The sequence below is a fragment of the Glycine max genome, chromosome 10 (assembly GCF_000004515.6).
Source record: "Glycine max cultivar Williams 82 chromosome 10, Glycine_max_v4.0, whole genome shotgun sequence".
Taxonomy (NCBI): Eukaryota; Viridiplantae; Streptophyta; class Magnoliopsida; order Fabales; family Fabaceae; genus Glycine; species Glycine max.
The window spans coordinates 48,517,483-48,542,123 of NC_038246.2; the positions used below are offsets into that span (position 1 = coordinate 48,517,483).

At 34.2% G+C, this 24,641-nt stretch overlaps 5 protein-coding genes across 7 annotated transcripts; 3 read left to right on the forward strand and 2 right to left on the reverse strand.

The window, feature by feature from the left end:
* Positions 1-2,292: 2,292 nt before the first annotated feature.
* Positions 2,293-4,005, forward strand: LOC100803780 (LOB domain-containing protein 38). Its single transcript, XM_003535640.5, has 2 exons — positions 2,293-2,635; positions 3,396-4,005. The coding sequence occupies exons 1-2, from the start codon at positions 2,452-2,454 to the stop codon at positions 3,725-3,727; spliced, it is 516 nt and encodes a 171-aa protein (XP_003535688.1). The 5' UTR covers positions 2,293-2,451; the 3' UTR covers positions 3,728-4,005.
* Positions 4,006-4,399: 394 nt separating this feature from the next.
* LOC100804311 (pentatricopeptide repeat-containing protein At5g43790) lies at positions 4,400-6,532 on the reverse strand. Its single transcript, XM_003535641.5, has one exon. The coding sequence runs from the start codon at positions 6,493-6,495 to the stop codon at positions 4,720-4,722; it is 1,776 nt and encodes a 591-aa protein (XP_003535689.1). The 5' UTR covers positions 6,496-6,532; the 3' UTR covers positions 4,400-4,719.
* A 3,512-nt stretch (positions 6,533-10,044) lies between these two features.
* LOC121172977 (B3 domain-containing protein REM19) lies at positions 10,045-11,941 on the forward strand. Its single transcript, XM_041006232.1, has 5 exons — positions 10,045-10,174; positions 10,295-10,395; positions 10,538-10,715; positions 10,823-10,927; positions 11,850-11,941. Exons 1-5 carry the CDS (start codon positions 10,045-10,047, stop codon positions 11,939-11,941), a joined length of 606 nt encoding a protein of 201 aa, XP_040862166.1.
* Positions 11,942-14,397: 2,456 nt separating this feature from the next.
* LOC100808389 (mitotic checkpoint protein BUB3.1) lies at positions 14,398-18,060 on the forward strand. The gene is made up of 9 exons (XM_003536537.5): positions 14,398-14,654; positions 14,738-14,868; positions 15,777-15,859; positions 15,990-16,256; positions 16,381-16,456; positions 16,627-16,707; positions 17,373-17,451; positions 17,543-17,643; positions 17,727-18,060. Exons 1-9 carry the CDS (start codon positions 14,538-14,540, stop codon positions 17,812-17,814), a joined length of 1,023 nt encoding a protein of 340 aa, XP_003536585.1. The 5' UTR covers positions 14,398-14,537; the 3' UTR covers positions 17,815-18,060.
* Positions 18,061-18,959: 899 nt separating this feature from the next.
* Positions 18,960-24,279, reverse strand: LOC100808920 (QWRF motif-containing protein 2). Of its 3 annotated transcripts, none has more exons than XM_006589557.4 (6): positions 22,598-24,278; positions 21,145-21,264; positions 20,661-20,777; positions 20,480-20,569; positions 19,604-19,714; positions 18,960-19,518 (listed from the first exon to the last, which is right to left on the reverse strand). In XM_006589557.4, exons 1-6 carry the CDS (start codon positions 23,921-23,923, stop codon positions 19,438-19,440), a joined length of 1,845 nt encoding a protein of 614 aa, XP_006589620.1. In that variant the 5' UTR covers positions 23,924-24,278; the 3' UTR covers positions 18,960-19,437. The 3 variants fall into 3 exon arrangements, with proteins under 3 accessions (XP_006589620.1, XP_003536586.1, XP_014618878.1); XM_003536538.5 differs by having other exon boundaries at positions 19,604-19,711; positions 22,598-24,277; XM_014763392.3 differs by lacking the exon at positions 18,960-19,518 and having other exon boundaries at positions 19,613-19,733; positions 22,598-24,279.
* Positions 24,280-24,641: the final 362 nt, after the last annotated feature.

Genomic DNA, 24,641 nt, shown 5'->3' on the forward strand with positions numbered 1-24,641 from the left:
GACCATTATTCTAGTTTGAAGTCAAACCAATTGTTTTTGCATATAATTTAATGTCCACTTGTAGATTCTTTGAAGATTCTTTTTCATTTATTTGACTATGGCACAAGGGAGAATTAGATTGACTGTAATCCAAAGTGGGACTTCAACATACATTACTTCTCGTCTCGAATATAAAGGGGAAAAAAATACTTATGTATGTTGATTTTGAATATAAGTAAATTTTAAATAATTTTATTTTACATAATAAAAATTATTACCAAAATATTTTTATTTAATAGAGATTGTTTTTCTAATGGCTATATCACTTTTTAATCAATGATAATTTAGAAAAAAGATTTATTTTTAAATAGATCAATAAAACTAAATGATATTAACTTTCCTAATTAATATATTTTTAAAAATATTTGAGATAGGAGAGTATAGGAAAAAAATACAGTGACATTAGGCAGGTGAGTAGTGGTCTGAAATTGTAATTTAACTATCCAAATTGTTTACTATCTATCCATTTTTTTTATTCAGCAAAAAAAAAAAAGCAGATATCAAAAGAAACAAACTTCTTCCCCTAAAATTCACAGAAACATGCTTTAAAATGCACGTCACAAACATTGAAAATTAATTGTAATCCGCCACCCATTAATCGCATACCAATCTTTCTAGGTTGGATTAATGATATTATATTAAATAAGTCAAGGTTATTCCATAGGCCAGTTAATTGTGCCGCGGCAGCTAGTTTAATCAAACACGAATAAATATTACTAATGCAACCAATGGTTTCTATGCTTTAGTAGCATTTAATAACCTATCTGTTAACTTCAGTTGGTTAATATTGTGGATATATATTGTACCTATCTCTACTTCGTTTCTGTCACAAGGTGTGATCAGCTTCATCCGAGCTATACTCCAAAATCAAAAAGTAAGATTCGTTTATTACAAAGGAGTGGCCAAATGTTAAAATCGAAGCTGCAGGGATGGTTATTTATTATACACAAAATATTGATCAAGATAAGAAAATAGAAAAACTGAAATTATTGTCATAAAAAATGGTTATTCAATATTTATACACTAATAGCTACGTGTTGAAATTGAAGGGTAGAGGAGGGTATTTTTGCAACTTCAACTGAGATTAGATTCAAGAAAAAGGTCAAATTAATTGAAAGGCGTCTGCAAGCAAGTAATAATAATAATAATGCCCAAATTCTTTTTGTCTTCCTGATACATTGAAGGGACACAGATACTCCTTTGTGTTTATAATGAAGATACACCAATAATAGTCCCTCTTTCACAAACTAGTTTTGAAATGTGTAGGACCTAATATATCTTAAATTATAGTATAGTATAAGCAGGGGATATATTGGGTCCTGCTCCCCCAATTTACATGTAACAGCAATTTGATACCATGGTGGAGTCGCCTTTAACCACATAAGATGCATGTATATAAGGCCAAAGTCTTAGCTGCCAAAGTTTAACCTAATTAATTGGAATCCCATTCTCCACAGACATTAATTTGTTGGGAAATACGCCAAACTCTTTTCATGTGGATGCAGATGTGGTCCATTTCGGATAAAGATGCCAATTGCCACGTATCCATTTTCTGATCATAACATCCAATGCCTATATGTAATATGTACTAGCTTTATACGCCAGCTTAATAATTATCATCCTTGTGTCATGTATCATCAAACCCTCATACTACATTTTTAATCAATTGGTATCAAGCTAATCAATTGATTAAGCAAGTTTCGGATGCGGAAATTATAGCTAGATTGATTTCTTGCAAATCAAAATATAAAAATGAATTCAGTTACAGCCTCACTAGCTAACTTTGAAAAGCACACGGGAAAGCGTTCAATAGAAGATAGAAATTAAAAGATAAACCTTGCAACATTATCATATAATAAACTTTATGAATCACTATATTCATGAGAACAATAGAGAATTGCATTTACATTGATCTGAATGGGGAATCAAGCGAGAACTTAATTGATGGGATGGAAAAATAGATATACGTTGATGGGAATCCAACTATAGAGAAATTCCAACATCTGCGGAGAACCTGAGCAGGCCCAGAACACCCGTTTCTTTGGAATACTATATATCTAGCCGTACATTGTTAATTTTCCACATGACCCCGTAACTCAACCATGGTTGAATTTATATAATATAAAATTATATAATGAGTAATGTTATTCTAATATAAATATATTAATAAACAGAAGTGAACCAGGGTTTGGTTGATTAATTGATGATGCATGTTCCCACACTCGCCTTTCCTTCCTATAAAACCTGCATCATATCCTTTCGATCTGTTTCTATAAGACCAGGTAACTATATATATATGACCATTTAATTAAGATATATTATCCCTATACTATACACTGTCCTAGTCTAGTCGATAGAGATAAAGTAATTAAGATTGTTGTGAGGTGGATCAAAATTATTAAGAAGAAAAACATGAGCTGCAATGGTTGTCGAGTCCTCCGAAAGGGTTGCAGTGACGACTGCATGCTACGACATTGCCTACTGTGGATAGAGAACCCACAAGCCCAAGCTCACGCCACCCTCTTCGTCACCAAGTTCTTCGGCCGTGCCACTCTCATGTCTTTCCTTTCCACCGTACCCCCCAACCAAAGATCCGGTATATATGCAACCCTATCTTTATATATATGCATGTGATGTGATGCATAAAAAACAGTTGCAAAACTATATATTATAAATGGGGATGCATGAATTCTGTTCATTTAATTTTGTTAGGAAAACTTAAAAATGAGTTCTAGCTACTATTATTTCACAATTCTAATTAACTGTTGAGAAGTAGTTTTAAGTTTTAAGAATCTTATAATAAGCAACTCCTGCATGGAGATACTCTTATTATATGACTAATCTTTCAAATAGCTAGCTAGAGATGATAATCTACATCATATCATCATAATATTATATGTCAACTAGTCCCATATACGAATTTTTTAATCTTTTTTTCTAAATTAACAGCATCACATCCAGAGGCGCCTGGTTGAAGTAATGTTCTCTTTACAATATTTTGAATTACAAGTACCTTCCATCTGTTAAACCTTGTTCCGTTAAATTTTCTGGATCAGGATTAGTTTGTACAATTATATATATCCAAGCTAAACTCTTATTTGCGTGTGTATTTTTAAGTATGCACAATTGTGACTATAATTAAGAGCAATATATAAGAAATTCTTCTATAGAGCGGGTGCAGTCTGGTAAACAAATTAGTGACATATCATTGATGAATAACTAACCACTATAATTAATTAGCATATATATATATATATATATATATATATATATATCAATAATTAGGAGCTGTATTTATTTATTTATTTTTGTGTGTGAAGAAGTTGTGACTTAATTGTGGTATATATGTATGGCAGCTTTGTTTGAGTCACTGCTCTATGAAGCAGTGGGGCGTACTATAAATCCAGTGAATGGAGCAGTGGGGCTGTTGTGGACAGGGAACTGGCACCTCTGCCAAATGGGTGTGGAGAAAGTGCTACGAGGTGGTGCTGCTGCTGCGTTGACCCCACTGATCCCTCAAGTAATAACAACGAGTGTGGTGAGAGGTGAAATAATGTGTCACCAGCCAAAGAAGCAATGTGTGGGGACACCCTCTGAGGATGAGGAATCCGAGACCTCCACGTTCGCAAGTAGACCACAGGATTCTGCTCCTCAACCTCAAACCAACCTCCTTACACTATTCTTCTGATATATATATATATGCTTCTTGTTTATTATTATTATTGGATGAGTATCTATGAAATATTACTTTCTTCAATGTTTCTGGCTAGCTAGCATAACAACGGGCAAACTTAGATGTAGTCTTTAATGTTATCTTTTTGTTGAAATATTGTTTTTACTTTCTTATTTACCAATACAATCTGCTGTAAGCAAGGACTAACTATTGGGCATAGGCAAAATCTTTCTTAGAATTTGTTGAAAATAACAATTTTTAGTGAATCTCACCTCTAAATTAAGAGAGACAATGTTAGAAGGAAAATGTTAATCTACTTCCCAATTAGTTATTATTGCTTGTCTTAATATTTGATGATAATAATTGATGGGAAAAATTGATTTTTATAACACGAATACCTTGCTAGATACTAAATCAGCAATGTGTGAGATGAAATGCGACTATGATATATCACCAACAACGCTAACAGTTTAGGTATAAATACATTTTTATCCTCTAAGTAGTGTAATTGTGTGATTTTGGTCCCTATTTTTAAATGCTAATCACACTATTTTCAAATATTAAAATTCATTCAGAAAAAGATATATCACTCCCATAATCCATTTTTTCTTAGGAGAGTTAATCCCTTCAATTATTCGTCCGTGTATGGAGAAAAAATTCAATTTTTGTTAAATAATCCATATTTGTAACAATGAAATAAATTCCTCCCCAAAATAAAAAATGACCTCTATTGGAATACTTTTTACAATTCCAATTAGCACAGAGTTCTGTCGTTCAACATGGAGTGAGCCCTTCCTTGTGGTGTCAACAGGTTAAATTATTGGCAATAAGAACTAAAATTAATTTCCAAAGAATTTAAAATTAATATCAGCTGATGGAAGCTTTTCTCATGTCATCTGCTAAATAAAAAACTACACTTATTTCAGGTAAAAAAATTAATTTCACATTAATGTAACAAATTATACTTTTCTTTCATGTATTGATTTTGTTGTAAGGTGAACAGGGTATCACCAGTAATCTAGACAAGAACAACTCCCATCCTTAAAATGGTGAAACCGATTTCGATCTCTTACTATAATATCTCTTTGATATGCCGCTGATATTAGCTTGGTAATAGCATGGCAATCCCCACAAACTCTAAGGTTTTTTATAATTCTTATAGGCATACTTGAAGAAGATGCTATTAGTGCAAACGCTATAGCTAGTCTTTCGCTGTGGTAAGAGAGGAAATCTTCCTTATCTTCTTCTTCTACATCAAACAAAACTTCTGACGTTCTTGGCTTGTGACCATATTCTAGCAGTCTTCTATTTATCTCCCCAATCTTGGAATATATTTCTTTTGAAAATGGATGAGCTTTGTCACCTGTGAGAAATTCATGCATGGCACCATTAATCTCCACTAAGCTAAAACCAGGCAACTTGTCAACCCCATGATCTTTCATCAGCATCCTCACTCTCTTCACATCATTCCACCTACCAATGCTAGCATACATATTAGAGAGAAGCACATAGTTTCCACTTGTTTCTGGTTCTAGCTCTATTAAGTGTTTGAGAGCAGCTTCTCCCATCTCTAAGTTACCATGAAGTTTTGCTGCACCAAGTAAAGACCTCCACAAAATTGCATTTGGTTTCATGGGCATATCTTGTAGCCTCTCCTCTGCTTCCTTTAATCTCCCAGCTCGACCCAGAAGATCGATTAGGCATCCATAATGCTCAAGTTTTGGCTCCATCCCATGAACCCCCTTCATGGACTCAAAAATCTCCAGGCCCTCCTCTACCAATCCACCATGAGAGCACGCAAACATAGTAACTACAATAGTTGCACCATCAGGAACTAGGTCCTCAAGTTTCATATTTCTATACAGTTCAAGTGCCTGATTCCCATGACCATGAACTGCAAACCCTCCAATCATGGCATTGTAGCAAAACGTGTCCCTGTCAGACAATTCATCAAACAGTTGGCATGCTAGATTAAGGCATCCACATTTGGAATACATATCCACCAGTGCAGTCCCCACAAAACGATTCAGTTTAAGATTGTTCCTTAACACATAACCATGTGCCCAAGCACCCTGACTAAGTGCACCTAAATTAGAACATGCACTAATCAATGCCACAAGTGTAACTTCATTGGGCTTTATCTGAGACAACTGCATGTCACAGAACAAATGCAATGCCTCTAAGGACATATCAGCATCTTCAAAACTGGTTGAGTAACTAACATGACTTGCACTTTGTGCATAGGCAGCCAACATGGTATTCCATGTGGCCAAATCAGGCTCACTAATTTGATCGAACAGATATCTAGACACACACAATTTTCCATATTTAGCATAGAAATTGAGCAATGAATTTTGGACAAAAGGGTCATAAGGGGGTTGAAGGAATTTCAAAACATGGGCATGGAGGGGAGGACCATGTTGGAGCCATGGATGAGAGGCACAAGCCTTGAACAGGGAGGGAAAAGTGAAGCTATTGGGTTGGAGGGTCTTGTGGGTGAGAATATGGTTGTAAAGTGAGAAGGCTAGATGAATTTGGTCACTGTGATGAGTCAATGAAGAAATGAGAGTATTGTAGAGAAAAAGTGTTGGGTTTGGGATATGGTTAAAGATGGTAAAAGCATAGGTTGAGGCAAATTTGGAGGATGTGTTAAGGAGGTGACTGAGATAGTATGTCTGGAATGAAAGACCAGTTGTTAGCATTTGGGCATGGACTTGCTTAAGGGTGTTTAGGTTGTGGCATTTTTGCAACTTTTGGAGAATTGGGTGGTTCAAGTTCAACATGAGACTAGCTTTTGGGGTTCAATTTCATGAAGTAAATCAACTTATAAAATAACGAGCTAAACCATGCGACATTTGCAGACTAGCATTATATTGAGGGGTATAATCCAATTGGATATGATATGATACGGAAAAATAAGGTGGGCTTAGGAAGTGTATATCTTTTGTAAAAAAAGAAATGGAGTATATTTGTTATCTTGTAAAATTTGTCTGAGATATAAAACTTATAAAATTTCAATCAACTTAGAATAAAAAGAAGAATAATGTATCAAAAGGTGATCAATATATGTACTAAAATTCGATTGAATGTGTCATCAAAAAAATTTATTTCAATTGAAACTGATGATTTGGACGACTCAATTTGTAGAGCGTGGAATTGAAAAACACTTAAAAGCAGAACCGTTTCGAAATTCAAAATATCAATTGAATCAGTTATGGAAAAAGTTATACGAAATTACCAAATAACTTAGATCTATGTATTCAGAAACGTGGTTGTACACATTTATAAATAAAACTTTTAACTGTCAATTTTTTTTGGATTGGATTATTATCATTGAACTCATCAAATATCACCAACGCACAAAGAAATTGACCACAAAGTCATTATATATATATATATATATATATATATATATCCAATTTTAATAAATTTATGCTTCTTTATTTCATTGCATAATTTTAAACTCTTTTACTTTTTTTAATCTTTATTTCTTTTCCAAACCTTTACTCTTTTAATCTCTATTTTTGTTTTATTATTATAATTACTATCAAAATCTAAGGATTATTGAGATTAACTTTTAAATCGAAATCATTATTATAAAATTTACTTAGAAATTACAAACAACAATACAATTATAATTATCTATGAATATTTTTATCGAAGTCACTACCAATATATCTATTAAATATTAGACAAGTTAAAAATTATGAAATTTAGTTTGATTAAAAAAAATTAATAAATTCTATATCTCATCTTTTAAATATTTATTTATTAAAAATTACTCAATTATAATAACACATCATTTTTAAAAAATAAGTATAATTTTCACAATTAACCATATCAAATACTAATAATGGTGGATTGGAGACACAACACAAGGCTGATTCAACGAAATTATTGTTGTTTTGTGTTGATAATAGGCACCGCAATTTATAAATAAAAAAAAGAAGAAGAAGAAGAAGGAAAATAGGCACCGTTAGTTGGGAATTGGGATCCTCACCTCACATGTATGCATATATATGCGACCATTTTTTATTGCATATTATCCAGCAAAAACGCCTTGTATTTTAGGACTTCCAAGTTCCATACACGCTTATAGGATACTGATTGCCTTCGTGAAAAGATAAACAGAGAAAAAGAAAAATATATGAAACGAACAAAAAAATGGGATAAGTAGAGGAAAAAAAAAGGGACGGTATAATATGTGTGTATTTAAAGAAGAGAGAGAAATGAAAAAAAAAAAACAAAAAATATAATAAATAATATGATAATAAATAAATAACAAAAGCAAATCTATATAAAACAAAACATGTTAATTGCCACATAAAAAAAGAGAGAGAAAAAGCTTTGATGTAGATAGCTCTGTTTTCAAAAAGTTCTTACTAATATAGTTGGCAGAACATATATCATGCATACATTTTTTTATTTTTTTTTGTCAAAACATACATGACTTATTTAATCTGAGTTTGAATTATTCTATGATTTTACTTAAGAGTTAAGATGGAGTGAAGGTAAGGTGGAGAGGAATGAAAGAGGATAGGGTCATGCTGCATTTTGACCGGTGTAGGCTAGGGGAGGGAATAAATCTGAGCAGAGAGTAGTGTTTTTCTCATCCTTCATTAATATTGGGCAGATGGTTCTTCTTCATGGATTGACACTGTTCACAATAAACCATGCATGACATGCAATTGTACGTGAGTGTTTGTCTCCAGGTAGCACTCTTGCTTATCATCAACACCAACTGTGGCTCCTCATGCAGTTTCAGGATAAAGAACTTTTGTTGTTTCTTCAAAATGGAAACCCCAACCCAACCCCCCAAAAGCAACATTATAGTGCTGTCTCTATTGGGATGTAAGTTAATTGTATTGTAACAACAACTCTTTCTCTACTGCAACTGCAACTCTTTCTTCACTTTCGTTTGCACAACGGCCCAAAAGGACTAATTAATTATCAATATCACATCTGCTCCAGCCCCCACATTTCAATTTGAGAGAGAGAGAGAGAGAGAGAGTAGAAGAAGAAGTTAAAAAAAAAATGGATCGATCTTGTCTATCTTGTTGAATCGATCAGGCATCTGTTGTAAGCTTTCATTTCTCACTTTCTTAGCCTTTTTTGTTTCGTTTTCTTCTACTTTACAATTTCTCAGCTTCTTTCTGATTTCTTGTTCTTGACTAGGTCAAAAGCTCTCACAACACAACAGCCATGACTTCCAACCCACGAGTTCCCTCTCAGATCTGCTTCTTCAAGATGATTCTGGATAGAACCCTTCAACGGGTAAAGATTGTAAGCATTCTTTCCTTCATCTCCTCTTTCTCTATTCTTTCCCTAATTTTCCCCAAAGACCTTTTCTTTCCACGGCTGAGGCTCAAGCTTTCAACTTGATTATTCACTGACTCACCATTACACAAGTAACAAGTTGTTAATATAATTTTTTTTTTACCATTCTAACCAACTTAGTTACTTCGTGTATAGATTCTTAATGTGCTACGCTTATGGGCCGGGCCCTAACACTTTTGTTCTATTTTTACACTCTCTCCTCTTTCCTTACAAAACCTAACGCATTCCTATGAAAGTATCAACTTTAAAGCCACGATCGACTAGATAAAAAGAAAATGTGAATTAACCCTATGCTTTTTTTTTTCTTTCCATATTGTCCATGTCCAAATCATACTACATAAGAAAAAGTAATTATTAGTTATATTTTAAATTCACATGCATGAGTTGAAAATATAATCAAGATCTTACATAACTAACGAGCTAGGTTAAGACTATATATCATCCAAAAGATAATGTCCTCTATTTCACTAAAAATTGCCCATCTATACCCACTACAAGATATTCTTTTATATATATATAAAATCACGTATTTGTTGAAAAAAAAAGTAAGGTTATTCTACGGGTAACAATAGATTTGAATTGCCTATGAACTTTTTTATATGCATTCTAACAAGAAGTTCTTTGCGGATGATTCCAAAAAAGTTCACTGCGGAATATGGTTCTAATCTGTCAAACCCAGTGCTTCTCAAGTCTCCAGATGGCATCGAGTAGGAAATGCATTGAAGAGGGTTGAAAGGAATTTTCTACATATTACTCCCTTCGTCACGGACATGTGGTGGTATTTAAATACCGAAAAACATGTAGTGACTTGGAGGTAGTACACATACTTGATGGTGGTAGTAGCTGTGAAATGAATTATCCCTCCCACAACACTCAAAATGAATCACGTGGTACTTTTCTTTCTTAATTTCTTTCTATTTAACTGAAAGTTTTAGCCCATTTAATGTTGTAATGAATTAATACTTTGTTAATTTTGGTTACGTTGAACCCAGACCATGCACGTTGTAAATGATTCTGTTCAAGTTTTGGATAATGCAACTCCAACAACATCATATCCTCCACCTCGTAAAAAATTGAGGACGCGCTCGAGTGGAGTTGTTGGACAAAGCTCCTATTTGCCTCAAGGTACTAATTTTGCCATGGAAGTTCTGTATTTCATTGTTAGACTTACCTTTTTCTTTTCTTGTATCGGTTGAGTTTTTTAGGTCATTTTTTCATGACATGCCATGTTGTTCAATGTTTCAGAGAACAAGGGTGGTGCCACTGACAGAGGTGAAACCTCCGGATCTAAAGCTCCCTCTTTTGGTGTTCGCTTGAAGCCTTCCTATGTGAATGGCTTTTCCTTGGTGAGCTTTTGATAAGCTTCATTTTTATCCATCAAGATAATTAATTTGGTATGTTTTGTTTGAAGCAACAATATAACATATTATTAGTGTTTAGATTTTCTAACTCTTTTGAGGAAAAATTCTGGTCATTCTATCAAAAAAGTATTTGAAGGAAAAGCGAAGAGATGATATCCTACTTCAGGTCTCGGATGGCTCGGATGGGAGAACTTGGCTTATTGAATTCAGGAGGGACAGATTTTACAGGGGATGGAGAAATTTTGCTTCAGATAATCATTTGGAAACAGGGGACATTTGTGTTTTTGAGCTCACCAAGAATCAAGGCCAATGTTTTAATTTAAAAATCATTAGGATTTCAGAAGAAACACCTTCAAGTTCACTAGGTAATCTCAGTTGGTCTTTCTTTCAAATTACTATACTATTTTTGCAGAGTATATTAATGGTTATAGTTTTCTTCCTTTGAATCGGTTCAAAGGAGATGCAGATCCTTGGGGAATCCCAGATTTGAAAAGCATAACTACTCTTCCCATCGAAGGTAAAGATTAACTTTAAATGCCTTTATAACATCTTTCAAATATTTCCATTTTTAACATACTAGAAAGATGTATACATTGCAAGAAGTATCATTTGTTGGGTTACAAGTGTGAGTTGAAGTCCCACATCGGATAGAAGTGGAAAGGTTGAACACCATATAAGTGAGGAGAAGACCCATAAACCTGAGTCTTAAGGTTTTGAGTTAGAGTGTGGTGTCAGGTCTAAGGTAAATCTTAGACATGAATGCCTTGTAACCAATTGGTAATTAGTGTCTTATTATTTTCTAGAAAAAGCCTAAGTTGAATAAAGTAAAAGTGCAAATGTAGATATTTTAATATTGTGCCGAGTTCATATATCCTAATATCATGTGTGGTTTTGTTGTAATGTCATTCAAAAATGGAGCTATGCGAGAAGCTAAGAAGTTCACCCCAGAAAACCCCATTAAGGAAAATCAGAAGGGAGATTTCAGATCGGTAAGGTTTAGTTATGAAGCAAAGTTATTAATCTCCTTACGTGTTCAGGCTATAATTATATGTTATTAGTTTTATTGGCAGTTGGATTTGATATATCTTGTAATGATGAAAATATAATTTGTATGCGGCGCGTACCAGTCAAATTCATGAGAGCTGAAATTGGAGTTACGTGTTTGAAAGAAATCGTGGCATGTAAACTTGGGAGGTCATGTTCCAACAAAGTTATCTAAAGGTTGGCCCGAATTTGCGAAGGAATGTATGTTGCAACCTAGAGATGTTTGCCTCTTTGAGTTGCTGAACAAAGAAGATGTAGTGTTTGATGTTCACGTTTTTAAAGGAGACTCATTTGGACCTCCTTTTCAATCCTAAATATGCACAAATTGACCTTTTGTTGTAGTTATTAATCTTTAAACTTGTAAATGATTATCATGTTTGCAATACTTTTATTAGGTTTGAGGACAACGTACGTATGCATAACTTCAGCTAAATATTATGCGTACTTTGGTGGTATACCACTGCTAAACGTTCCTACTTCGGAGTAATTCTATGGAGTTATGTTTATAACTTTATATAGATTCTGGTATATTTGTTACTCCATGTTATACGTTGCCTTAATTAGTGGAAACAGTTTGCTTTATTGAACTTTTTTTTTATATATAATTTTTTAAACATTAAAAAATAGATCAGTATGAGGGCTTGAAAGTTGAAATCCTTAATGCATCTTATCTAGGACTTGACGTCGAAGATAAGTGAGAAAAAACAACTACTACTGCAGTTTGTTTTCTAGTTGAATTAGTAATTTGAAGCACGAGTTTAGTTTATTTAAAAATAAAAAACTTGACTTTAATTTGTATAACTTATTTATAATAAAAATTATACATATATATATATATATATATATATATATATATATTAAAGAAATAAGATGCCTCGATGAGATGAAAAATTCACAATCTTCTACTGTTATAATGAAAAATGGAAATTTTCATAAAATTCTAATGCTAAATTTGAGTTAACATTTTTGCACAAGTAACATAGAAATTATAAAAATTATATCTTGTATATATAGTTTGGAATATATTATCTGCATAAGAGGCTCGTGTAGAGAAGCATATACAAGTTGTGTAAATTAAACAAACTAACATTTTCTATATTGTTATTTTAAATTTAAAATAACCATGTCACAGATTAAAAAATAAGTAATTATTTAATACTATAAAGTAATAATGTATATTAGTAAATAATTGGTTCAGTATGCATAACTTCTGCAAACAACATTCATACAATAATTCTCTACTCAATAAGACGGATTCAATAATGTAAAATAAACTTTGGAGAAAAAACAATTGTTCTTAGTTTTATAAAACAAAAAATTATATATAGGATTTATTTAAAGTGATAATTTTTTTTTCTTAAAATTTACTTTAAACATTACTTACCGTTAGATTAATCATACTTAGGGAACATCACTATATTAAGAAATATGGCAGTAGGCACTAGGAGTGTTTGTAATACAATTTAGTCTGATTTTTAGAAGAAAATTCATCTACACCAAATATTAAATAAATATGCAGCTTAATTTAAATATAATATTAAATCTAAATCAAATCAATTTTTTTGGTTTAGTTTGGTTTAATTTGACAATTTATTTTTTAATTTATTGTCACAATATAAAATTTATTAACTAAAATTATATAATTAACATGGTAAATTATTTTTTTCAAAATTTATTTTTATTAAATTTTGTTTAAATTATCTAGTTACTTGTCTAGTTTTATTTAGCATTATTCTAAAATAATATTAGCATTTTTTTTCATAATATATAAGTAAGTTGTGCATCACTTCTAAGCTCTATTTGTAACAACCTCAACCATCCCATGAGAGTATCTTCTACCTTGTATGTCTTTCTTGTTGCTTTTTGGATATTATTAATTAAAACTAACTAATTTAACTGTTTTTTTTATATTGATAAACTAATTATATATATACATAAAAGATCAAAATAAGAGTACTATATTTTGAAATGATGGTTACTCTACATTTCAAATTGGTTTACACAGTAATACAATATATGTAATGGTGGGTTTTTTCCATGGGTATTTTTTTCAAAAGTAATCTTATTTGGAGCACAATAGACTACTAAATATAAGTCAGTTTGTCCGTTGAAACTATCCTTGGTAGTTTATGGGAAGACGTGAAAAGTGACATGAAATCCAATAAAAAATGCCTTAGATGTTTTATTTTTATAAAAAAATTATTTTATTGCACAAAACATGCCGTAGATGTTTTATTTTTATAAAAAAATATTTTAATAGTTGAAGGAAATAAGTTTTATTTATCCAATAAAAAATGTTTCATTTTAATAGTTTAAGGAAATAATTAATTTTGTGTGAATATTCAAATTCATCATTGAAAGTGTTATACAATAATAAAGTGGTTACTGCAAGATGAAAATATAAATTTAATTTTTGAATATAAAAAAGTGTGATAAATTAAATTATGTTTCACAAAATAGTTCAACAAATTTTTAATTTTTCTTACTGACTAAATTTTTTTTGGTTGTTCAGTAAATTGTTTTTTAGTAGTTTATAGTGTTTTTTGAAATGTTATTAGTTTTTTTAAAACCTTTTAACTTTTAATTTTTTTTTTATATTTTCTTCCACTTTTATCTTTAATATATTTATTTATTTTCATTTTGTTATCTTTTTTTTAAAATAAATTATAATTTTATTTTTTTTCATTTTATATTTTTAAGTTATTTTAATAACTAAAGCTTATAAAACAGTTATAATCTAATAAGTTAATTTTTTAACTTTTTAATTTCCAATTAATTTTTTAATTAGTTTTAGCGAATAATCTTAGTCATGCAATTCATCTTAAATTGTCTAAATTATATGTAGGATTAATTTATAGGTTTGATCTTTCATGTCAACTTTTGACACATTTGAGGAAGGAATTAGATTATTTATCTATTAATTTATTAAAATAATAATAATTTTATCTTGAATATGAGAAAGAGAAGGGGGGCGGGGGTTGTGTTTTGAAAATTGATTAGGTCACGCGCCCTTGGGGCATCTATCCATTTTTGAACCTTCCCTTCCCACCCCTCAACTTTCAAATTTCAACAAAATCGCAGACATGGCATCTGCAGTGCCCGCGACGGGGCGAGAGTTGTCGAATCCTCCATCGGACGGCATCACCAATCTTCGATTCTCCAATCACAGCGATCATCTGTTGGTGTCCTCATGGGACAAGGTATGTATCATATGCTCCTCTTTCTCCGTTTTCATTTACTTGCTATCTATTCCATTGATTGGTGTGATGATGGTTCTATTCAGAGTGTCCGGTTGTATGATGCGAGTGCAAATGTGTTGAGAGGAGAGTTTATGCACGCTGGTCCCGTCCTCGATTGTTGCTTCCACGATGATTCCTCCGGCTTCAGTGTCGCCGCCGACAACACTGTTAGAAGGTCACTTACTCTACTCACTCTCTTCTTCAATTTCAAACCTACCTGCTTGTCTTGTTCTTCACCCTGTGACCTAGTTGTGTTGTTCTTTGTACCTGGATAACTAAATTACACTCTTCTCCTTCATATATCCTTAAATTACATTTTCTTTCCTTTTAACTTATCAAGTTACTTTGTTTGCGGATGGATTAATGAGCTATACTGCTCTCGATATCATTGGTTAGTTTAGATTTGAATCCCTACTGTTGGATTTAATACTTCAGAAGATGAAGTGTAAATTATGAGTTATGGCTGTTTAAACCATGATTTATATTGTGAAAGTCCAAAATTCAATAGCATGATGTTCAAAGTTGACTGCCCATGACATTGGAAATTACATTGTCTTTCCTTTTTATTAAAAAAATTTGGTATTTTTTTTTTCTCAAGAGATTAATATGCTTCACACTTTATTTCGTCTTAGTGTGAAGAAATCTTCTCCTTTTGTGACTCTCCTTACCATTAGTTAGTTTTGAATTCCAACTATCCGTTTTGGGACTTAAGAAAATAAGATGAAGGTTATGAGTTAAGTTCCTACCCCAAAATTATGTGTATTTAAAACGACATTTTATCTTCTAAATTCCAAAATTTGATAGTACAAAGTCCAAAATTAATTGTCGGTGACATTAGAAGTTGCAGCAAGAAAAAATGCCCCTTTATAGAGGCTTGCTTATCGTTGCTGGTTACATCTTAGAGAGATTAGTTAACATTTAGAATGGATAAAATGTAACACAATTCATCTCTATGGAAAGGGAAATGTTATTTTTAAAATAACGGGAGAGAAAGTGTAATTTAAGCATTTCTGAGTGGAGGAGAGGGCATTTATCTCTGAGTGGAGGGGAGAGTAATTAACCCTTTATATTATCATGCTCCAGGCTTGTCTTCAGCTCTAACAAAGAGGATATTCTAGGAAGGCATGATGCACCTGTTCGTTGTGTTGAGTACTCATATGCTGCAGGTCTCTCCTTTCTATATCTATAATGCTGACCTCGTCTTATTTGTGTTACTAATTACTATGTCACTTAATCACTGAACTAAAGAAATCACTCATAAAAGGATATTTACTTCTATCTTGTCTGTCACTATAGGGCAATTGATCACTGGTAGTTGGGACAAAACCCTGAAATGTTGGGACCCTAGAGGTGCAAGTGGCCAAGAGCGCACACTTGTTGGAACATATCCACAGCCTGAGCGTGTGTACTCTCTCTCACTGGTTGGACATCGTCTGGTTGTAGCAACAGCTGGAAGACATGTTAATATCTATGATTTGAGAAACATGTCTCAACCTGAACAAAGAAGAGAATCTTCTTTAAAATATCAAACCAGATGTGTGCGCTGTTACCCTAATGGAACAGGTGAACTTTAACTGATGACTATAACTCAGTCATTGTTATTCTTCTTAAAATATCTATGATTTCTGTTATGCTTCTTAGCCAAGATATTTGTTATTCTTTGTACTCAAATAACTGCTTTGTGCAGGATATGCACTTAGTTCTGTTGAGGGCCGGGTTGCAATGGAATTCTTTGACCTCTCAGAGGCTAGCCAAGCAAAAAAGTATCTATTTCTCTCTATACAACTATGTTGTCCCTTTCTAATACTACTTGTGATATGAATATTTTGAACTTCTTGTCCATACTTATGTTATGATAGTACAGTGCATATGAAGAACAACATATGTTCACTAACTTTTACCTGTTAATGACCTGTGTCTAACCTTCACGCAGATATGCTTTCAAGTGTCACAGGAAATCAGAAGCAGGAAGGGACATTGTCTATCCTGTAAATGCAATTGCATTCCACCCCATGTAAGTGTTTTAGAGTGTTTTGCCACCTGAATTCTATTATCTCCATGAATAATGAACGAGTTGATCTAAAAAGGATTTTAAATTGCTCGCTTAACTGTTTCTCAAGGATTTACAGTGTCAATAGCTGTAGCTTGTATCTTTCAAGGATCCTGTTGAGAAATACGAATATAAATTATAATAAGAACAATTTTCTTAATAGCTTCCTTGTGACTTGTAGTTAATGCATTAAAATCTTGCAAACAGTCTTTCCACTTGTGGTAGTAAGATTGCGTCACACATCTCTACCCTTTCTGCAAGACTCCAATAGGTGGGATCCTAGTACAGCGTTACCATTCTTGGTTTAGTTATTTTGTTCATCCAAAATAGAACGATAAATGTTTTTTCAGAGGTAGTTTGAGTTTGAGTATAAATACATTGAAGTGGTTGATGAGCGGTCTGTTTTATATCCATCCAGAATCTCTAGTAAATTATACTTCCCTTGTGTTCCCTCTCTTTTCCATCTCTTTAATCCCTAAAGTTTCAAGAGCGCCAAAGATGAAATCCTGTGATTACCCTTTAAATGGAGTTTGAAATTAAACTGTGTTGTCAGCTGTGCATGTTAGGGTTAGCAACAGAGGTTGTGACTTATCGATATTAACAAAATGCTTTATAATAAATGTCTGCAGATATGGTACATTTGCCACGGGAGGTTGTGACGGGTATGTTAACGTATGGGACGGAAACAATAAGAAGAGGCTATACCAGGTTTTATTCCTTTTTGCTTTTGCTTAATTTGAGTGACAGAATTTTCTTAAGGTAATACATTCGGTTACTAAATTGCTGTTTTCTCTTCTAGTATTCAAAATATCCAACTAGCGTTGCAGCTCTTTCGTTTAGCAGAGATGGACGCCTGTTGGCTGTTGCATCAAGTTACACATTCGAAGAGGGACCTAAAAGGTATGCTCTCTCTCTCACCATGAACTGCCTCTCTTATATTATACGTGCTAGTTTCAAGTATAACTTGTTCATTTCTTTTACAGCCAAGAACAAGATGCTATCTTCGTTCGTAGTGTAAATGAGATTGAGGTCAAGCCGAAACCCAAAGTCTATCCCAACCCTCCAGCATGACTCCTGATGGCCATTTTGAAAATAGGAATTTCTTCGTTTATTCATTTCTACTGTTGCACTTTCTCTTTGTGAACTCCAAAAACTACTTGTAAAATGTTGTGAAGCGCTAGGTAAATTGTTGGATACAGGTTGCTGTCGGAAATGACTTTCCTATTGTGTCTTTATTCCCGTCAAAAGTAAACTGAAATTGATAGACATTATCAGCTCAGGTGCAAAATATGAATTGAGTGTGCTGGTTTCTAACAATGCACTTTGATTATTTTTTTCATTTGTTTATTCCCTCACTCCTTGGAAGATCTATTACAGTCTCGTTCTACTAAAAAAATAAAATGAAATTGAAACGAGTCAAAGAATAGCAGAAATGTTGTACTTCTCCCTCAATTTGGCACAGTATTAAAAAGTAACCTGTCCTATTAAGACCAACATCTGTGGTTGACCAACTAATGGAATCCAGTTAATCCTTTACATCTCAAGATAGTATAGGGAGTGGCAGATGTATCCATTCAATTGCAAAACAAATAGTAAAATAGCAGTAGTGGCAGCAAATAGGCCTCGTATTGCCAACTCATAAAAATATGTATACGACTTACCCTTACTGGGCACATTATAAAGGACAATGTCCTTAGTCAAGCTGCAATAGTGGCAACAAATAAGCCTCGTGTTGCTTTGTGGTTGGAGAGCATTCCTGGCTTTGTTCTTTTTCAATCCTAAGTACCGCTCCTCACGCTAATTATTTAAAAGTCGTCTGTTTGATTTTGGTGACAACGACATCTATCTACAAAGACTTCTAATTGAGAAAACTAGGTTCATTGGACGATATTACTTCCAAACTAAGTTATTCATGTAAAATATATATCTACACGTTTTCGTGGTTTTCATATTTTTTCCGGGGTGAGGGAAACAATCTCGTTCTCATCGTACCTTACTCCGTATATTTTCCATTTTGTTCTGTATATGGTTGAAGAGATGTCACAATTGTGAAACACAAGGAATTTCGTACAGGAAAGTGAAACAAATTTCCTGAAAGGCTTAATGTGATCATGTTGAAGCAAAGCCTATATTTGCTTTCTTCACTTAAACAGACGGTTCTGTGCTATGATGATCACGTTTCACTTAATTACAACAACAAAGATCATAAACACATCTTCAAACATCTATTCTCCCACCAGCTAGCAATTTGACAGTCCCTCACAAATAAGTAAAAGTCATGTCTCTGATTGCTAAAGCTATAGTGACAAAATACAATACAGACGTATACCAGGGATTCAAATGAAGATCTAAGCGACAAACTACCTAACAAACAAATGATTAGTTGATTACATATAGATATATACATAGCCACTCGCTTTTCCTCAAATGACAAGGTAATTGTATACAGCTAGCTAACTAGTGAGTGAAAAGCCACCTCTTTTCCTTTGTAAATTGTAATATTCAGACACAAAGATATACTACACACGACATACAAGACCACAACAGGTTTCAAAAATGTCAAATGAACACCAAAAGCCAGCTATTAAGCCCATTCCATTCTTATTACCTTCTGTGTTATATCTCCACCCCGTGGAAAATAAAAGGCTTGGAGTAGTGTTAGCATTAAGAGTGAGTTGTCAAATAAGATCAGTTCTACACACGTGTTGTCAGGCAGCTGGAAGTTGGCACACGAGAAAGTTGTAACATATGCGTTCTTAAGCTACAATCCTTGACCTGCCAGAATTATTAGATAAAAAATAGCAATAAGAATATTGATACAGCATATTAGTATGAGATAGCTTCAAGCAAACAGGATTACCTGCATGGCTGCTAACGAGGACAAAAACTCCTTGCAATGTTCAAGCAAAAACCTTTCTTTTGAGGTCACCTTTAGGATTTCTGCCACCAAGCAGTTAGTTTCTTCCACCTGCTAGAAAATGTTTTTAGAACTAAATGAGCAAATTAGCAATTGTTCTTGAGTGACTCTTTTCTAAATTAAAAAGGTTCCAATGGGATTCTAATCAGTGTTTTTGCTATGATTTGGTTGCTGTATAGAGCAAAATGGTGTTGTATGCAACTCACCCCACCTAGTGAGCTTAGTTGTTACATTTAATGATTTAATCTGATTATTTTCATCATATTAGATGAAAAGCTGACCACAGAAAGCAAAACAATATCCTTGATGGTTGCAGAAATGAACCTAGGCAACATGGGTTTAGTGCACCTATATTCTTTCCAAGGAATAGTTCAAGGAACCATATATCAACAAGTTCAAAACAGGTTAAAAACACAATTGTCAAGCCACAAAGGAATTCTAAAAAAAAAATTATAACACATTAGGCACTACCCCAAAGGAAGTAGAGCTCAAAGTAAACAAAATGGTCATTGACATGCAACACAGCAGCGCATCAAATACTAAAAAAACAAGGATGAGGATGGCTTACACACATACATAGTAGCTAGTATGTATCAAAATGTTTAGTTCAAAACTACGAACCCTTCAGTTTGTGCTTAAACATAATTTCAATCAAAACTCATCAGTTCATTCTTGCTTATATTTTCTTTTAAGAAAAAAACATTAAAAGGTAAGATGATCATTTAGTGAATCGGGGATAGGAAACCAACCTGCATGACTAATTAAAAGAGCATTGCACCTTATAAAAAATAAAAAATAAAGAAGATATAAAAAAATCACCTTTGAAGAAAGAGAGTATATCGAGGATGCCATTGCCTGCATCACATCAACTGCTGACCCCAAAGCATCCTTTAGATTTGGTACATCAGCCTGATAAAGAAGAACAGTTTAATATTTGAAAGTGTATTTTAGAAAAAGTGTGCAAAGTATCCAAAAATCAAAAAAGAAAAATAGAACATACTATTGCTTTTTCAACAACTGGAAGACGGAGGGTACTGGCCTTCAAAGCTTCAGTTGCTCCAAGCAAAGAAGTGGAGTGATCTCTATCCAGAAGGGCCCATTCCTCCAAATAAGAAATCTATTACAAAGCACAATAAACTTCTATTATGACTAAAAGAATGATAATAATAGTAGTAGTACTAGTAAAGTAACTGATCAATTGAATTGATGAATACTGATTATGACTATCAAATAAACATAGCATTTAATCCTTACAAGATATGGTTGGAAGTAACAATATTGAATTGCTAGAATATTATCAATTTGTCAACTTTGCATCAAGTTATAAAGAGGTCATGGACTTCAACATCAAGCAATTATTTATAAAAACAAAAGCAATACAGATTAAAATGTGAATCTTATCAAGCTAATCACCTTCCACAAGTTACATTCGCTGCACAAGACACATTGTTTAAAAATTGAAAGCTCTGAAGTCTGAATCATACCTGTCCTTTTAGAATGGAAGTTAACTTCAACTTTTGCCTCATTAACACAAGCTTGATTCTTTTAAGTATGACTGAATGCCGGAGTTCTGAGATTGTTACCCATGCATTCCACAAATGTCTCTGCCATAATTAAAATAATTTTGGTTAGCCGACAGTATATTTGTTGTTGATAGTATTGTAACTGTTATCACCCAATAGTATAGCCATTGTCATCATAAACATTGTGGGAGTAAATAATTTCACAGCACTAGAAATTAAATGTGCCAGTACAAATCTACATGCAGAAAACACAACTTTTGGATAAAGATTTCAGAAAATTTAATCCAAAAACAGAAAATCATGAGTGAAATTGTTGAATGTCACTAAGACCTATGATGGATTTCTGAGGCCTCTAAAGTGTTGTAAGAAAGATCGAATGGTGTAATCTTCATTATACACCTGACTCAAGGTCAACAAGATATTATAGGTCAAGCTATGCTACCAAGAATCTTACTCAAGAATATACACTTTCACCAACTACTTCTATTTTCTGGACATACACTTACTCAAGTGTATGAGCATTCAAGACACTCCTTATCTCTGTATGTGATATGTTCTTTATGTCCACGTAGATAGAAGGTTCACAAGTTTACATTCCCATTTGAATCTCTCCTTGTAAACTTCTACTTGTAACAAGTTGTGAACTTGAGCCAAACAAGGGACAAAGCTACTTATACATTTCTACACGACAACTTTTTACTATACATCATCCTCATCAAGTTACTACGAACAAAGATAAATTCTTGGTCATAAAAGGAAAAAACAGAAGTTTCTCTAACACATTCCAGAAGTCGGAAAATTTCTTAAAATAATACATAAAGCATGCACATCCATCACATAGGTTTTCTGAAGACATTTAGAATAGAACATTGGGCTAGAACTGTTGGAGAACTCCCCGTCAATCTTTATTTAAGCTCCACACCTTTCTCTAACGAGCCTGCCCCAATCTATCTGCAATCAGAATGATATGGTGCCCTTTGAAATCTCCAAGCACTTAAAAGCAATGAGAATGGATAGATATCCAGTTCTTTGCTTGGAGCAACTGAAGGTTCGAGGAACTTGTTATAAATATACTATCTACATTTTCCAGGTTTTGAAAGAAAGTATAACCATAACAAGTTTCGCCATCTTAGTCAATCAGCATTCTTAAACCTAGCATATTTCCTTAAACTTCTAGCACAGTGCTTCTCAAATTGATAATGCATTCCTAAGCACATTCTATTCTATCGAATGCTATGACTATGAGTGTGACAAAGATCCTATTAATCTAAACCACTCCACAAAACAAGCAACAACATACAAGCATTAAAAACGCAATTACTAAAAAAAATATTAGACATTCATATCCGCGACAAGTAACAGCAACCATAATACTTTCTAAATATGGTATGACTTGATACACGTTTAACCATACCTCAGCATTCAGTTTCTGCACCATAAACGTAGCATCTGCCCTTGCATTCACGAACCGCCACTGCACATACCGGTTATACAGAAGCCTCAACGTATGCGCATCAAATATCCGATCTTCCCCAATCTTCCCTCTCCGCACATCAGCAGAGAAGCTAAGAATCGAGGGTGTGTTACCCGAACCACTATTGATAGAACTAGCAACCGTGCTTCTCACCCTAGCAGGACTAACCCCCCTTGACGGGGATGATCCCGCCCAAAGCTTACTCGGCGAAGCAGGCCGAGCATTCACATTCCCCCTGACAGGAGAAGCCATGGTTCGCGGCGACAACATGGGACCATCACTATTATACCTTTTCAACTGAGCATTCCTATTTGGCACCCCAATCCTAGAAGCAGGGCTGGTCGACAAGGGCGAACCGGGATCCTGAAGGCGGCGCAGCCTGCTGTTAGTTTCCTGCCAAAACCTGGCAGACACAACAATGCCACGAGGCTCCTTAGTGCCCTTGGCAGCCCCAGAAGAGTCATGTGCTCCTGACGTGCTCCCAGAGGAAACACTATCAGTATCAGAAGCAGTGAGATCAGAAGCCAATGAAGACTTATTATGATTATTAGCATTAATATTACCCTTCAGCAACTCAGCTTTCCCCAAATCCAAACTCAACCCTCCTAACCCATCAAAAGAAGCTCTTCTCTTCTCACCCTCCACCACCATTGATTGCTGCAAAGCCCTCACCACTTTCCCAAACCCATTCCCATTCCCATTTCCAACAACCTTCTTCTTATTATCAATTATATCCACACTCTTGGAGAGATGATCCACATGCCGGGTCCTCGCCGGCCACCGGTGCTGATCCGCCGGCCGGGAATTCTCCCCTTTCACCGGAGTAGCCCTCCGTCTCTCCGGCGTGGCGGCCTTCCTCGGCGTCGGGGTGGCGCTGGCGGCCTTGGTCTTGCTAACGGGCAGCGAAAAGGCCTCTCCTTGAAAAGAAACCGACAGGCTCCTAGTGGAAGTCACGAGAAGCTTCGCCGCCTCGGGAAGCGGCGTCGCCGGGCGCGGGCGGCGGCGGTCCACCGATTGGGAACGCTTTGGGAGCAAAGGGGTGGAGGAATTGGTGGAATGCGAGAGAAGAGGGGAAGGGAATCGACGAGAAGAAGAACTTGTTGTAGATGTTGAAGTTGAAGTTGAAGTAGTTGTTGTTGTAGTTGTGGTTGAAGAAGGTGAAGGTGAGTGAGACATGTACCTTGAAGAAACTTGCCTACCCTTTGGTCTTCTGGGGATGGTGCCATTAGAAGAGGTCAATGGGTCTTCCGAAATGGCAGCCACCATTTCCGAAACCTCCTGAGAAAAAAAAAAAAGAGCAACTTTCTCTCTCTCACATTGCCTCTCTTATGAGGGTTTCCGTTTGCTCTTCCCCCAAAAGCTGAAATGTTGGGCTTGTCTTCCACAGTGTAGATCAGTAGGTGTGGTTCAGATTCGGCATTTGGGGGAGGAACAGTGAGTGAGGGAGAGAAATAGAATAGCGATGCAGAGAGAGAAAGAGAAAGGGGAAGTAGGTGCTAAAAAGAAAAAAAGAAAAAAGAAAAATTGAAATAGAGAGAATACTGTGTTGTAATGTAGAGTGGAGTGTTTCGCAGGTGAGGTGAGTGAGCCTTTGGGGTGGGTTTTGGTTTTGGTTTTGGTTTTGGTCAATCTTTGGAGGAACGTTAATGTTAATCACACTTTTATTATTTTTCCTAAGCTTCATTTTATTCCTTTTTCTTTCTTAGGATCAATGTTATTATTCCTTTTCTTTTCCTTACTCTAAATGCAATTTTATTCGGATTTTGTAACCTAATAATGTGATGCGTAGGTGCAAGATGTGTAAATTTCTCGCTGCCGTTTACTTGTAAGGAAGGAAAAAGAAAAAAAAAAGTATATTCCATTTTTTATTCATATATATACTTAAAAGGATGGGGAAATTAAAATAAAATAAAATTGATACTAATATTCAACCTGAAACAAGATAATAGAATAAAGTGAAAAGTTTCATACTTCTTCACTATAG

Excerpts from the sequence above, each read along its gene's own strand:
- LOC100803780 (XM_003535640.5), top strand. The coding sequence starts at position 2,452 with ATGAGCTGCAATGGTTGTCGAGTCCTCCGAAAGGGTTGCAGTGACGAC. Across the intron at positions 2,636-3,395 it reads ACCCCCCAACCAAAGATCCG|CTTTGTTTGAGTCACTGCTC; the intron begins GTATATATGCAA and ends TATGTATGGCAG.
- LOC100804311 (XM_003535641.5), bottom strand. The coding sequence starts at position 6,495 with ATGTTGAACTTGAACCACCCAATTCTCCAAAAGTTGCAAAAATGCCAC.
- LOC121172977 (XM_041006232.1), top strand. The coding sequence starts at position 10,045 with ATGCACGTTGTAAATGATTCTGTTCAAGTTTTGGATAATGCAACTCCA. Across the intron at positions 10,396-10,537 it reads ATGTGAATGGCTTTTCCTTG|TATTTGAAGGAAAAGCGAAG; the intron begins GTGAGCTTTTGA and ends CTATCAAAAAAG. Across the intron at positions 10,716-10,822 it reads TGAGCTCACCAAGAATCAAG|AGTATATTAATGGTTATAGT; the intron begins GCCAATGTTTTA and ends CTATTTTTGCAG.
- LOC100808389 (XM_003536537.5), top strand. The coding sequence starts at position 14,538 with ATGGCATCTGCAGTGCCCGCGACGGGGCGAGAGTTGTCGAATCCTCCA. Across the intron at positions 16,457-16,626 it reads GAGGCTAGCCAAGCAAAAAA|ATATGCTTTCAAGTGTCACA; the intron begins GTATCTATTTCT and ends ACCTTCACGCAG. Across the intron at positions 17,644-17,726 it reads TTCGAAGAGGGACCTAAAAG|CCAAGAACAAGATGCTATCT; the intron begins GTATGCTCTCTC and ends TTTCTTTTACAG.
- LOC100808920 (XM_006589557.4), bottom strand. The coding sequence starts at position 23,923 with ATGGTGGCTGCCATTTCGGAAGACCCATTGACCTCTTCTAATGGCACC. Across the intron at positions 20,778-21,144 it reads CTTCCATTCTAAAAGGACAG|ATTTCTTATTTGGAGGAATG; the intron begins GTATGATTCAGA and ends GCTTTGTAATAG. Across the intron at positions 19,715-20,479 it reads TATACTCTCTTTCTTCAAAG|CAGGTGGAAGAAACTAACTG; the intron begins GTGATTTTTTTA and ends AACATTTTCTAG.